Below are 15771 nucleotides of genomic sequence, written 5' to 3' on the forward strand. Positions count from 1 at the left end.
ACTTGTACTGCACTTCACCAGGTGTAAGAAAATCCATGTTGATACTGTAACACTTGTAAGTATGTGATGTATAACTGACACCTGTCCTCTTAGGTGTGTGCTGGGGAACACCACCATCCTGGCAGAGTTTGCTGGGGAGGAGGAGGTGAACCGCTACTTTGCACAAGGCCAGCAGCAGCTCCCGCCCACCACCAGCTGGCAGCCCAACCCCGGCACCAATCAGACGCGCATGGGAGGAGGCGGAGGTTCGCAGCAGCACGCTATTGGCCATCACTGGAGCAGCGGTGGTGGAGGCCTGGGGGGAGGAGCCAAGACGGGTGGAGGCGGAGACCTCCTGTGGGGGGGCGTGCCCCAGTACTCCAGCCTGTGGGGGCCCCCTAGTGGCGATGACAGTCGCGGCGTCATCGGGAGCCCCAACCCCATTAACACGCTGTTGCCAGGCGACCTGCTGAGTGGAGAGTCCATGTAGGACAACACACTAACAAACCAACCATGAGAATGGATTTTCAATGCTGGAACAGACAGTGGAAAAATAATAATAAATACAGAAATACACAAAAAAAATGACAATGAACAGGAGCAAAACCAAGCAAATCATGTGGCGATAATCAGTATCAACGGAACTGTGAATCGTGTACCGGAAGACTGGGGGCGACGACACAAGACTGCTGACCCCTACACCCTTCGGTTTTTATGTTTTCTTCTTTTTAGTTGTCTTTTTAAAAGGGGATTTTGTTTTTAGTATTTGATAAATTGTTGGAAGCAAACAAAAATGAAATGTCAGACTCGATGAAGAGAGAACCGTTAAGTGTTTTTAAGTTTCCATGAATATCGCACATTCTGTGTGAAGTGTTTTTAAGGAGAAGCAATCGAAAAAGCTGCCATTTTGAATCTTTCCTTTGCCCACGAAACTCAAAATTGATTTAAAAAAATACCATTCCCAGCATGCCAGTGGCCAATGATGTGGTTCAAAGACATTTTACTTATGTTATTGTTTTGTTTCCAAGCACTAATATTCGCCTTAAGTGCTCTACTGCGGCCCAGGTCCTCCTTCAATCTCAAGCCTTTTTCATTGTTTTGAAACTGAAGGAAAATTGTATGAGTTTAAAAGCTTGCACAGTTCCCATCTCTGAGCCAGTGAATGGAACAGAACAAGTGTGATCAACCAAGGTCGTATTCACTAGGAACGAAACGGAAGCAAGCGGACCGAAACTGAGGGACTACCTGAACTTTGTCCAACAAGAAAAGCTTGTTTTCGCATGCTGTTGCAAAACATTTTGCCACGTGTGCACCTAATGAATATGACCCCCAAGTCACTCGGCAGTATGAGGCCTGTCAACACTGACCCAACCAATCATCAGTTAAAACCTTTTCCGTTTTTTTGGTCATTCATTTGTTCTTAAAGGGATTTACACTGCTGTTTTTGTTCTTTTTGTATATCCAGGCGCATTTTTATAATATCTATCGCAACATAAACTGAGATTAATACACATCGACCGACCTAGCTGCGTCTTTTGTGTGTGTACTTGAGTATATGTCTGATGGAACCTAATCATTCACGTCTGGGAGTTCAGATTACCACTGCTCAGAAGAACTACGACTTCAGCTATACTCACCTAACGAGACTTACAGATGCTTCTTGTCAATTAACATTATTAGTTGATTCCGTTGTTGACCCTCTCGTCCCCATTATGGTCCACCAATTTCTGGAAACGACGACAAAAAAACGCTTCAACTTGATGCGACAGTTACATTGTGCAATATATACGCCACAGACCCTTCTTCCGTCCACACTCAAGTCAAAGCAGGAGCTGGTTTCTTTACATTTTTCGTTCTTGATTTGTATTGTCGTTGTTGATCAAAGCAAAGAACTTAAGAACTACAGAAACGTTACCTTTTCTCATTTTTGATTCCCACCAGGCCACTCCCTAAGAAACTGTTGCGTTAAGTCTTGCGGAAAGGAGGAGCGAGGATGGCGTTACTATTATAACTGTGCGTTCAGAAACAGTCCCTGCAGCCCTGAAACTCCTCATATTGAACTGGGGTACATGAGAAAGCCCTTCCTCTCCGCGTTGCCACACCGAACATGGTGAATCCAGATTGGGGGAGTCACTGGAGGGGCACAATACCAAATAAGAGGGGTTTCTCCTAATGCAGTAGATCTACTACGAGTGTTCCTTGTATTTGGTACTGTACAAAAATGTAAGAGCGACTAACCTTTTGTCTATATCAAAGGGTTTTATCATAGCACTTATGAAGAAAGCTAAACGCTTCAACTTGCAAACCAATAAATCAGACACATGGAGCAGCAACTTTGAAAACTGAAAAAAATACAAAAAGAACTTGCTCTTTTTGTACTGTATCTATACTTGGAAATAACTTCTTGTTTGTTCCTCTTTGGTCCAAGGACTTGTATGAACTTTGAAATGGTAGCAGGATGAGAAAAAAAAAAATGGAAATCTACTTTTATCTGAAAAAAAATATTCTGCAGTGTGATTTTTTTTCTAAAGACATTTTCTTTCAACTATATCAAAGTGAATATCACTGTTACTCCAAAATGTTTAGCCTTTTTCTTGTCTGGAGACGCTAGACATGCAATGTTACCTGTCTCCGGCCAACGGTCGGTCGGAGTGGGGAGGGGGACGGTCACGGTCCACTGAGTGCCTCTCTGCTGTGGTGCCCATGGCGACGGTCGCTAGGCAAGGCTATTTCTACAGCAGCATTTCCTCCTGGGCTTGCACCAAGCTCTCTCATTGGACACCCTCAGCCCAGCAGGAAACCACGCTCCCTCCAAGACTGGCCAATCAATCGACCTCGTCTCAACCAACCCTCTCCATTTCCCCTAATCTTCTTTCACACAAAGATCACTTTAGCTGGAAGTCAAGAGACAGTCAAATTTCTGGAATTTTGCCAGTGTTTGATGCATTTGATTTAGTTTTCATTTGACGTGTGTTTTTTGGTTTATTTTTGTCTAAATGCAGTGGTCTTTTCAAGGTGGCTGCTTGAAACTAGCCCTTTTCACTGTTCATATGCAGAAACACTTTGGTCAGAGGTGCCTCTGTATGAGGATCAATACTACAGCCCGTCATTGATTGTCTATTATTAGTTTGTATCTTAACTGATTGATTGATCATTGCTTTGTTTTGGACAGTATGCTGTAGTACTTCCAGGTAGTATCTCAATATGTGTAAGTTAGACCAATAGGGTGTCTCAGATGGGTGAGTGTGTCCTGCCTGACCCTAGCTGCTCCACCTGGGTTCTGCCAGGGCTGTCCCCTCGCCCCCTCACACAGCTGCTACGCTACACCCTCCTCCAGTCCCCTCCAAAGCAACCATGGCCCTCCCCTTGACCAGACATAAAAAGCGACTCAGTTCTGTTTCTATGCAAAAGACTAGAGGCTGCGGACCCTTTACAGCCAACGTGCCAATCCTGCCCTAAAGATTGAGCACCGACTCGGAGCTAGAACCAACGACCTCCTGATGTATGTACCCTTCAGCACTTAGAACATGTCTGCTCTTGGTCCTTATAGCTGGGTTTAAACCACAACACTGTCGTATTCCAAACTTCCACCCTCCCTCTATGGGGAGTTAGTACCACTGGAGTGGAGGTATAGTAGGCCTCTCTTTACTGTGCTGAAGAAGACTGATCTCCTGTCAGCTTGATCTCAGGGTAGGAGACGACGTTAAAAGATGCAGCTCTCTGTATGTATGTCCTTTTGCTGTAGTGTAAGAGAGCCAAGTTCTACACTAACTAATGGCAAGCTGTGCAGTAGTAGTACTATAGACTTGTATTGGCTGGATAATTTCTTTTTTGGGGAATGGAATAGTAATGAATTCCCTTCCCAACTATGGGCCTACTGTAATGTTACAATGTAGAGGCCAGTGTTATCCTATGTGCCAATACCAAAAAATATATAGATCTATAAAACTATCCCATGTTATACGATCTGGAGAAAGAGCTCTTCTCTCTGGATGGAGGATCTTTGATAACCTTTGTGATGGAGGATCTTTGATAACCTTTGTGATGGAGGATCTTTGATAACCTTTGTGATGGAGGATCTTTGATAACCTTTGTGATGGAGGCAGGGGGGCAGGAGGGATTAAACAGATGGGTGGGGGCAACACACCTCATCCTGAACTCCTGAGATAATATGGCTGTGTCTCAAATGGCACCCTGTTCACTAGCTAGTGCATTATATAGGGACATAGGGTGCCATTTAGGCAGTCTTTGCTTTAGTGGGGAATGCCCCGTTGTTGAGGATAAAATCTTTACTGAGTTTGCGGGATCCAAGTATGCTACGGTGCACAGTCAGTTTGACGGGTAATCCCGGGTACATATTTTTTTAAACCAAAAATTAAATTCTTCAAGTTTAATGTCATTTTTAATATGAAGTTTGACACAAAGTCTTTAAAAAATGTTTTTTTAAGTACAAAAATCAATAAAAGATCTATAATATGTTAACTAAAGCTCTGCACTTCTAGCTGAAATGTCTCCAGTCCTCTAGCTTCCAGAATGCAGGTTGGGGAGCCTTTTTGTGGATGCTATATTTGATCCTATTTGTTAGTGTTTCCACCCAAAGCGGGCCCACAACTGTATATTTCCACAGACCCAGATAGCTTCGTGCCCACTGTATCAGCCCAGGTCGCTCGCCTCACTGCGTCTGCGGTGGGCAACGAGAGGGGGCGCATTTCAAAAAGGTACAAAAATTCTTTAAAAAAAAAAAAAAAAACTAAAATGGGATAAGGCTACCTTTTGGGACTCTGAGGTGTCCTGCAGCACACTAGCAAAAATCACTATTGCCTGTTTCTGTAACTGCCTTGATCCAAACTCAGAGACCAATTAGCCGGGTGGGGGCCTCCAAACGTCCGCTCTGTGTGTGGTGCTACACCAGCATTGAGGGGCACGCCGTGCACTCTCTACAGCTTAACTATAGATGGATTGTGTGTGTGTATATACACATATGGAAATGTACGTATGGTGTGTGGTAGGTAGCACATCAACAGACACCTTGGATCTCAACCTCCTAAAACCTTTTGTTCCTTTTAAAAGGTCTGGGTTCTATACAAACTGAAAATAAGCAATATTTATTCCCCTCCGGAAATAAGTGATCTGAAGGAAATTAAATGGGGTTAGGGGTTAAACTGGTACTTGTTGGATCATGAGTAATGTCTTTCCTACCTGGAGTTGGATATGCATGTTCTGGATTTATGAACATATTACAGTAAGTACCTTGGAAGTACTTGTACTGTATGTGAATTTGTCTAAACAACCCAACCTGAAATCACCTGTTTTTTTTAAATGTATACTTTCCCAGCAGAGAAAAATATCATTAAACATATCAACACAAAAATACACAAATACTTGAATCAAGGAGCGCCAATAACGTAATGTGAAGTCTTTTGTAAAAAATAAAAATTGTAAAAAAAATAAAAAATTAAAGTCTGACTTGTACACTTCCAAGCTTTTTGAGGTCATCAGTTAAAAAAATATATATAAAAAATGATTTAAAAAATATTGGAGAAAAAAAATTGCAAAAATGTTGTGTGTTTGAAAGTCAAATGTATGTGTGCAAACGACTGTGTGCTTGGCAGGCTTAGGACTGCTGTCATGTTCCATTCAGTATGTTGTGTATTGACATTGTTGTCTGTCCTTTTATTCAGTTTTATTTTTTTGCTTGTCAACTATATTTTGATAACAATGTCTATCTTCTAACATGGCACTGAGTGTCTTCTACCCCTCACTCAGCTAATCGTAGACAAACGAGACTAAGTACTGAGGGGAGAGGGTGATAATTCATGTGTAAATGTTTACTCAAGGACTTAATGGGGGAAAAAAGTTTTTGTTTTATCTGTAAAATGTTTATCTACCTTATAGTGGCTTTTTATTGTGGAATAATCCAAAACAAGGATTATCATTGAGTATTGCACCATTTTGTTCTGATTACATACAAATGTAATGAAAAAAAGACTACAAAAAATTAACAATCTAAGATTTGTGGCCATAGATGGTAGGACTAGTAATCCCCATGTTAACTTCATGGAGAGATGGAAAGGGATAATGTGGGGATGTGAGTTTGTTACAGGACTCATTTCAGAGGTGCCTATTTTTATTTTATTTTGTAATCATTTTTTTTGCAAAGCCACCTGTCGTTTACAAACATTTCATTTGTCTGAAGTTGAGGAAAAATGAATTTTATAATGAAAATGTTGAAAAAGACAAATTCCATCTTCCATCAAATGAATATGAACATTAAACCAACTTTGCAAAATTAAGATTTATGCTACTTTCAGAACTCTGGGATTGATCAGTGTTGTCGTATTTCAATTTTTCATTTTTTATTTTATTTTTTATGTCGACAGACGTATGTATTGAGTTATTTGAATTTTGTCTTGTAAAAAGGCAACGCAATCTGCTTACTATCTTGCACACTCGTAAAGATGTGGACCTTGTCTCGGGAAGGCCAGGATTTCCAGAGTTCAAACTCCACCGTTTTTATTTAAATTTGAGAGTTTTAAATTAGAATAACTTTGAGAAATCTAACTCCAAGCACTGAAAGTTAGGGATTTAAATAGAATATGAAATACCATTGATTTCTAAAAATCCGTAGTGGTTACATATTTACCAAATAAATGACTGAAAATGAACTTTGAGAGAGAAAAAGTGGAGTGCTTTACATGTAAAATCAATGTAGAAATTGCTTTACATTGAAACAAAAATGATCAATGGTTTTAGTTTTACTTGTGTATTTTCTTTGCGGTTCCATCCTGTAACGTTCAGGAGCATTGTGCATTACTCTTATGCCTCTGTTCCTGTGGCAGGTATTCAATGAGTTAAGAGATTCTAATGTCTAATAGATGGGTTTCAGGAGAAAGATTTGAAGTGGAGGGGGGAAGCTGGTTTTTAAAGGCTCATGATCTATGCACAAGTGGGAGGGAGAGTCCAGGCCTGCTTTTCTCTTGGGGCCCAGGACTGGTACTCTGGGGTTCAGGGTTTGATGTGTGTCATTGTTGTGCTATGTTAGATTTTCTTCCCCCTCATCAGATTTATGGCAACTTTATTGCTTCACCATGCTGTGTAATCCTTAACCAATGAGCGCTTATCCTTCTGCTAAAGCACTGTGGGTTATACTGAGAAAAAGCCCATGATTTAAGGCAATCTGGTTTTTGTAAGGGGGAGGAGGTGGTAATCTGCCTATCGCCTTTTTTATTTTTAAAAAAACGTTAAGGAGAAGTGTCTGTGCTGAGAAAGTTATGGCTTTTTTTTTTTTTTTTTTCTCCTCATAGAATGTAATTGTTAATGATATGCACCGGAAAAAAACGTGTTTCCATAAGTTATGGCGCTTCTTTCGGACTATATTGATAAATTGACATTTTTCTTGGCTGTTAAAAAGTGTCTTGTCGATTTTCTTGTGTAGTCTTCACTGTGGGTTTGATTTTTCATGTGGACATGTAGTTATTAATGCACCTCGAGACAAAGAAACCACAGCATTGACACAACCCCCAGAGAAAGCTAGTAACTAGATGCGGACGGATAAAAAGCGACCTTTTAGACAACTCACCCACACAATGAAGCCACTAGACTATTGAGACGCACCACTGAGGAATCCACTTAACTTCACACTTGAGAAGCACCCCTTGTTATAAGTGAGTTATTTTTTTACTTCTATTTTAGCTAGACGCTCATTGGTGCAATAACAGATTTATACGCACACGACGCAGTTGGGGACTAATACGCTTGACTACACCGCGCGCAACCGGAAGCAATGAATTGAGTGCGTGTCGATGCAAAGGGGGGGGGGGGATTAGGGGACATCAACGAGTCGTATAACGTTACCAGTTAATACTATAGAGAATTGGTTAGGTTACTCACGTTAGCTAGCTGTCTGACTTTGTTAGCCAACTAATTTTCAAACAATTAACTCAAATTATTTGATCAATGTTGCTCAACATTTATCTGGCTAGCTAACAATACTTGTTCCACCACTTTCTCCTCAAATTTTCCAAATGCAAGTTATTTTTCGGTTACAGCTCCTGAAGTAAGTTTCATCACCTTCTCACCTACCTCTTCGCTATCGTTCAGGGGACGCGCTGCTGTAACTGGCAAACTGCATTTGAACCCTACTGCTGTCTCTCCAGAGCGCGGCATTCTGTTGTCATGTGAACGATTGGTTGAGCCGCGCATCACTTGTTCGCTTAACAGCTAGTAGTGACCCAAACTTTTCTCATCTGATCTACACGATTCACGTAGGTCACCTATTTTAGATTCAAAACGGCGAATTTCGCCATAAGGTGACTAGTTGCATCCCTGAAATTTTTGTAAGTCCTGGTATAATGGGATGGCCACGATTCTTGTCTGTTTCCAGCACTGATCCAGCAGAAATATTAAGCCCATCTCCATGATTGGCAATAATAACAGTTCCCTGTGGACTGGACAGTGAGGAAAGGGCATGGATACATGTAAATGTCAAAATAATACAACACTAATCAAGACAAGTATTACTTTGTTTATTAAAAAAAAATGGAATACCATTCCTTTAAAAAAGCAAAAGCTACAACATTCAGCTGCCAGCATTTACATAAAATACAAAACATCCTTGATAAACTACACAACAGCATTTACAGTACAACAAACTAAGTTAGGTGGGCTAAGGTGGATGTTGGTTGTCCAAATTGAAAGTTATGTGAGTAAGTTGTAGTTATAGTTCAGACTCCAGTTTATAAAGAATAGTTAAACACAGTGTTGGTGAGATTGGGCCAACCTCGTTCCTCACATCTCCCCAACAGTTTCAGATACTAGCGGTACCCCTTCAGGCCTCTCATAGTGGTTTTCCTGTCGAGACCTCAGGGGGGGGGTGTCATAGGCGGAAGCATCCTTTTCCTCCAGATGAAAGGGGGGCCTCGGGTGGTAAGAGGGGGACACTTTTCCATTCCGGTTGGGGGGCCGCACCCCGACCATCTCCTCGTAGATGGAGACCTGGTGGGGCTGCGGTTTGACACGGGTCTTACCCTGACAACAGTGGACAGAAGCCAATCAGAGAAGACAGCAGGTGAAAACAACTTGTGAAACTAGTATCTTTCCTGTGTGAAATTCTGTGAATAGTAAGAGGATGGATGCTTTGATTCAAAGTGGCATCCTTCCTCAATTTGATGTGTTTGACAAATCACTGGTACATTGTCATACCGGTCAGAAATCAGTGTTATGGTACTGCCACATTTGTCACTTGAGGAATACAGTAGCTACCAAATGAGTAAGTATCTAAAAACATTACAATATCATGTCTCCCCAGTCTACAACCATAGAGGTTACAGGTGTGGCTGTAAAAGGTTAGAGTGTGGCTTTATAAACTCAGAGCGAATAATGGTTTGTGATTTCAAGAAAATGTATGAGAATTTTGCAGAATGTGAGGTTGTAATGCTTTTTAAATTATGACCTGAAAGCAGCAAAAAACTGGAGTGTCTACCATTTCTATAAATAATATTCTGTGTGTCAATCGTTTTGTCCATAGTGAGTAGGTTACAGTCCCACTCACATAATGAGCCACTCCCAGGGCCATAACGAAGATGAGTAGCAGCCCCACAGTAGCAGAAAGGGCATAGAGCAGTGGAGCGTAACCCGCACAGCTACACCTAACATCTGGAGAAACAACAAAACCCAATATGTGGTGTCAGACTTTAAAGCCTTTCACAGAATGTCAGCTCACTACAGGAATTAAAAATACATTGACAACCCTTTAGATACTGTGTATGGTGAACATTAAATGAATTACTAATAGAACATTGTCTGTTTGATAATTGTTACCTGGGTTACTGAATTGGCTACTAGAGTTAATAAACAATACAGCGTCATAGAAACAGTTTCCACAGATAAACTGGACATTTTCTGGCATGAATTTACAGTTTAAAGAGGGAGAGTTTGGGATTTTGGCAGATTAACTTGTGGATACCATTTTATGTCTGTGTGCAGTTTGAATCATTGCGCTAACTCTAGCTAGTATTGTCTCGCGAAACTACCGCCGACTTCCCCTTCATACTAGACGCAGACAAAAATATCCATGAGTTTATCTGACTCTGGGGAAGTAGATAAAGACCCACCTTGCACAGAAACAAAGTATACGTGTCTCCCTAGCCTGGCACTGTTGTCGGGCCTGCCGGGGAGCAGCAGCTCACAGCTGTAAAAGGCGCTCTCTTCCGGCTGCATCTTTAGCAGGGTGAGGTTGTAGGCCAGGCCGCCCAGCCCCGTGCCCAGGTGAAGCCTTTCTTCTGGGGGGAACGAGGCGGAGGAAAAGGGGCGCGTTGAGTGGAACAGCACCTCCACTGGAGCCCGGCCCCACCGCCTCTTCAGGCATACCCCTTCCATGGCCGAGGGGGAACCGTAGGGGGCAAGGCAGGGGAGAACAGCTGACCCCCCGGCGCACGTCTCTATTAGGCCTACATCCATCTTGCTGTCTGGGGCATCTTCTCCACATGGGACACAAACACTATAACTGTCTATGAGGTTGTGGGAGATAAGAGTCTATTGCTATAGCCAGGGCTATTCTAAAGGAGGAAGCAGTGGCAGGATGCATAACATGAACAGTGTGGCTCAGCTATGGCATCTGGAGTAATTAACAAAAAAGGGGGAAACTGACAGGCTACTGTGACTGACACATCATGATGTCAACAACTCCACTCGCAGCAAGAAACATTAATTAAATCAATGGAGGAATCCATAAAGAATACTCACCAGCATCGACAACGTACAGAAATAACTCCATCTTGCTTGGAATCTTTTGATCTAAGCTGAAGGAATCGGGGAAGACAAACTCACAGTAGTAGATGTCTGTGTCTGTTCCCTTCAGCTGGCTGAGGGTCACGTTGACCCGGTGACTACTCGGGTCTCCCATGACATGGATGCGCTCTTTGACGTCAGGGTGAAACACAGGGTTATGTTCAGTATACATGAACAGGACCTCTCTTTTGGGCTGCAGCCACTTTCGTTTCAGGTAGAACCCAATGGGCTTGGAGGCATTGAACTCAGAGATACAGTAGAACTCTATAGAGTCACCCTGCGTTCTCTCCCGGAATTCCATTTCACAGAACACTAGGAGGCAACATATAGGAAAGTAATACAACGTTAGCTCCCCGTTTTTATTTTACTTTTATTTAACTAGACAAGTCCGTTAACACAAATAAGAATTTGTTCAAATTCTTATTTACAAATGATGGCCTCCCCCGGCCAAACCCTAACCCGGGCGACACTGGATCAATTGTGCTCCGCGTTATGGGACTTCCAATCAGGGCCTATTGTGATACAGCCTGGAATGGAACCAGGCTGTCTGTAGTGACGCCTCTACCACTGAGATGCAGTACCTTAGACCACTGCGCCACTCGGGAGCCCCGTTAGTGTCATTGGTCGTCTTTTTTAATGGCTTGTTGGTGATCATAAGGGAATCCCATTGTACTGACAGCATAGTTTAGCTCTCCCTAGCCTGGTCAAGAAAGCACCTGCATAATGATCAACGTAATGATTCTGGAACAGTTGCAGGGCTCTGGTTAGACTACACCAAACAAGTGCTGTTTTGATAGGCATTAAAACTACTCCCTAATAAAGTCATCCAAAACATGCAATGGCAGAAAAAAAATTAACACCACAGGTTGATGGCACCTTAATTGGAGAGGACAGGCACGTGTTAATGAGTGGAATGGTATCAAATAAATCAAACCTGTGGTTCCCAAGTGTTTGATACCATTCCATCCACGCCAGCCGTTATGAGCCGTCCTCCCTTCAGCAGCCTCCTGTGGCCAACAGTTCGCAATAAACTAAACCCACACCGAAAGTTACAAAAACACAACTTACCCAACACAGTACATGTCATGAGCAGCAGCCAAACACCTGTCAGATGAAAAGTCATGACTTCCCTTGTTCTTATATGATGCTATCACACTGAGCAGTATGCAGTGAGCCTCAGACATAAGTGGAGTAGTAAACTAGAATTATTGAGTGTGGTTCACTGACTGGGGGGGGTCTCAGCCAGATGAGGGGAAATTGGTGACTAGTTACAGGAAGTTCTAATATGCTCCACCTCAAAACGTAACGCTAAAGAGGAAGAGAGGTTTCTAAATGACTATCACTAGTGTCACAGCAAATAGCCACGCCCACCATTACTACAACATAGATCTGCAAAGATGAGATGGTTCTGCAAAATACTGAAGCCAGACAAAATGTGTTGACCTTATACTAAGAGTGTAAAAATACTGAGTTCTTAGCCATTGGTAAAGCTGCAAAAATCTGTCAATTTCAGCCAAATACTGCTACTAAGAGAATATATTTAGGTATCAACCAAACAACTTCAAAGTAACTAAATGTGTTGAAGGTTTATAAAATGTTTAAAAAGTTACAACATACAAGACTAACTGTTCACTGTAATGTCGTGGGAGATATTGGAAACAGTTATTTTGAGAAAGTCAAGTTCACGACCCAACAAGACCATCTAGTGGTACTCTTACAAAGATGCTTCAGATGTGTCCTGTTCCTGATATAAAATGGGTTTTTAAACAATAGGCTTGAAAAAAAAAAAAGACACTGAAAATTGTACAGTATATACACATGATTTATTATACAGTGAGTGTTGATACAAAGCATTTGGATTCTTATATTAGGATACATGTATGCACATCAGCAAGGGGAGAGCAACTGTGATACTGCCTACATGGTCTTGTGAAATAACATGTCCATTTGCTTTATGTGAAATGTATAGTTAATGAACAAACAGGCCAATGTTCCCTTTAAAAGGGATGTATGTTGACAATTTTTTATAAGTGGGGAGAATTCAATTACAATGGTGAAGCTAATCCTAGTAACAGCTTTATGGAGTATTGTGGAGTAACAGTATTAATGACAGCAGCATATCCGAGACCGTTGAGCATTGTTAACGAAAGTTGGAAGACAAGTTCGGACTCTTGTTGAGAACGACATCTAACAGGTCAAATACTATAATTATTCATAATCTATTCATCTGTAAACAATGATCATCACTTGGGGAAAACTTTTTTTTAAAACCGTAATATTGTTTGGGAGTGTTTTCAAATGAACTTGTCAATCATTATTTTATAACTGCCATCGTCAGCAAGTGCCTTCCAAAAGTATTCACCCCCTTGACTTTTTGTACTTTGTGTTCCAGCCTGAATTTAAAAAAGGATTAAATTGAGATTGTCACTGGCTTGCACAATACCGCACAATGTCAGTGGATTTTTTTTTTTTTTTTTTTACTTTATACTAATTAATTCAATGGAAAGCTGAAACGTCTTGAATCAAAGTATTCAACCCCTTTGTTATGGCAAGCCTAAATAAATTCTGGAGTAAAAATGTTGCTTAAGTCACAATATAAATTGTATAGACTCACCGTGTGCATTAATAGTGCTTAACATGATTTGAATAACTACCTCATGTACCCCACACATACAGATAAAAGGTTCCCGAGCCGAGCAGTGAATTTCAAAACAGATTCACCACAAAGACCAGGGAGGTTTTCAAATGCCTCACAAAGGGTATCTATTGGCAGGTGGGTCAAATCAAAATCAAAAGCAGACATTGAATATCCCTTTGAGCGTGGTGAAGTTATAATACTTTGGATGGTGTATCAATACACCCAGTCACTACAAAGATAGACATCCTTCCTTACTCAGTTGCCAGAGAGGAAAACATTCAGGGATTTCACCATGAGGCCAATAAAACATTTGAGTTTAATGGTTGTGATAGAAAACTGATGATTGATCAACATTGTTACTCCATAATACGAACCTAAATGACAGCGTGAACAGGAAGCCTGTAAAGCATTTTTTTTATTTTTTAAATGTGACAAAGAAATCAACTTTATGTCCTGAATACAAAGCATTATGTTTGGGGCAAATCCAACACAACACGTCAATGACTACCCCTCGTCATATTTTCAAGCATGGTGGTGGTGGTGGCTGCATCATGTTATGGGTATGCTAGTCGTCGGCAAGGACTAGGCAGTTTAGGATAAAAAAATAAACAGAATAGAGCTAAGCTAAGCACATGAAAACACCTAAAGGAAATCCTGGTTCAGCCTGCTTTCCAAGACACTGGGAGACAAATGTACCTTTCAGCAAGACAATAACCTAAAACACAGGTCAAATATACACAGGAGTTGCTTACCAAGAAGACATTGAAAGTTCCTGAATGGCCTAGTTAAGAGTTGACTTACAAATCGGTTTGAAAATCTATGGCAAGACTTGAAAATGGCTGTCTAGCAATGATCAACAACCAAATTGACAGAGCTTGAAGAATTAAAGATTGCACACCTGGATTGTATTATATTTGTGCAAAGCTCACTTACCCAGAAAGACTCAGTTGTAATGGCTTCCAAAGGTGATTCTAACATATTGACTCAAGGGTTGAATACTTATGTATGAGATATGCATTTCATTTTCAAACGTGATTTCACTTTGTCATTATGGGGTATTGTGGGTAGATCTGTGAGAATCTATTTAATCCATTTTGAATTCAGGCTGTAACAAGGGGTATGAATACTTTCAAAGCTGATGTGAAATCCTACTTACCAAATGAGTGGGATAAAAATGTGTCCAGTTTCCACCGAACAGCCCCCTTCACCACCAGACAGAAAGAGGCAACAATGGCACACCACAGCATTCAACATTCATTACATTTGTATGCAACCAAATGGTGTAACAAATATTGAGTAAGTACTTTAGAATAACTCTACAATACATCCAAATCTTGGAAAACACCCAAAATGCATGATTTCAGATTCAATAACTAGTTACTACTAAAAACGGTACATCCGGTGCAAGATACAGCCACACTATGGTAAGGGAATGGGTACTTACAGATATAACTGACCTGTTTCGCAAGAAATCTGTGTTTTAGGCTGAAAAGCAGATAAGGACATTACCATCAAAATAGACATGGGCTTAAAAGAAAGTATAAAAGTAATGGTTTTTCGATTTTAATATGCTATGCAGTGTTTCCCCTAGTATTTTTTTCCAACAGCGGTGGCAAAGTTAGCGTGTGGGGGTAGTGGGCATGGCAAATGGCACATTTTAGAGGCCCTCCTCTCAGCCACAGAGAAACTGTAGCTGTTCTAAAGCAAGTTTACTGCAATTCTACACATTTTGCCATGAATATTTTCCAGTTTTAAAGCTAATTTCCTGCAATTCTACACATTTTGCCATGGCTTATGCATTGTTCTTAATTTATCTAAACGACTCAAACAAAATCAAAGGGGGACCTATGTCATTACATTTTGGAATTTTAGATACTCCGACTGTCTAGTTATTTTGGCGATTTTTAGTTCAAAAACATATTGCTCCATTATTGTTTCTATATTCCTGGTTTTAGTCATTTAAATATATTTTTTTGCAGTGGTGGCCACGGTTTAGCAGCGGCGTTGTGCTGCTGCTAAATGCATATAGGGGAAACACTGATGCACCATAGTGAACGAACACCAAATAAGGACCTCTGACTTGAAAAGCTAGACAACCGGAGGACATGAGTAGGTGGTTTAGGAAAAATACACCTGACATCAAGTAAACTGTATATTTATCATCAACTACTCACACACACAAACACAGCATAGACCACTTGCATGCAAATGTTAGTGAACCTAAGGTGAGGAAGATAAACTAATTCAGGGTGCAGGTATTAAATTACTGGATTACTATTAAAGAAGGTCTAGGCTATAAACTTATCTGCATCAATACAATTTGTATATTAAAACATGTTTTAAAAAATACCAGAGACCTAGAAAGT

General features: G+C 40.9%; 2 protein-coding genes across 10 annotated transcripts in view; one reads left to right on the forward strand and one right to left on the reverse strand.

Moving 5' to 3' along the window:
- The window catches only part of LOC110485100 (trinucleotide repeat-containing gene 6C protein), a 70684-nt gene extending 63295 nt beyond the window's left edge, over positions 1-7389 (forward strand). For all 4 annotated transcript variants that reach the window (XM_036940490.2, XM_036940492.2, XM_036940491.2 and 1 more), the window contains one exon: positions 94-7389. In XM_036940490.2, coding sequence (XP_036796385.2) covers positions 94-469 — 376 coding nt within the window. In that variant the 3' untranslated portion in view covers positions 470-7389. The remainder of the gene's footprint in view (positions 1-93) is intronic.
- Positions 7390-8483: 1094 nt separating this feature from the next.
- Positions 8484-12071, reverse strand: LOC110485822 (uncharacterized). Of its 6 annotated transcripts, none has more exons than XM_021557010.3 (5): positions 11836-12071; positions 10723-11079; positions 10092-10454; positions 9530-9633; positions 8484-9006 (listed from the first exon to the last, which is right to left on the reverse strand). In XM_021557010.3, exons 1-5 carry the CDS (start codon positions 11888-11890, stop codon positions 8767-8769), a joined length of 1119 nt encoding a protein of 372 aa, XP_021412685.2. In that variant the 5' UTR covers positions 11891-12071; the 3' UTR covers positions 8484-8766. The 6 variants fall into 6 exon arrangements, with proteins under 6 accessions (XP_021412685.2, XP_090052031.1, XP_021412684.2 ...); XM_090195905.1 differs by having other exon boundaries at positions 10723-10896; positions 11836-12059; XM_021557009.3 differs by having other exon boundaries at positions 10092-10457; positions 11836-12059.
- Positions 12072-15771: the final 3700 nt, after the last annotated feature.

Source organism: Oncorhynchus mykiss, chromosome 13 (genome assembly GCF_057628025.1).
Source record: "Oncorhynchus mykiss isolate SJ-2025 chromosome 13, ASM5762802v1, whole genome shotgun sequence".
Classification (NCBI taxonomy): domain Eukaryota; kingdom Metazoa; phylum Chordata; class Actinopteri; order Salmoniformes; family Salmonidae; genus Oncorhynchus; species Oncorhynchus mykiss.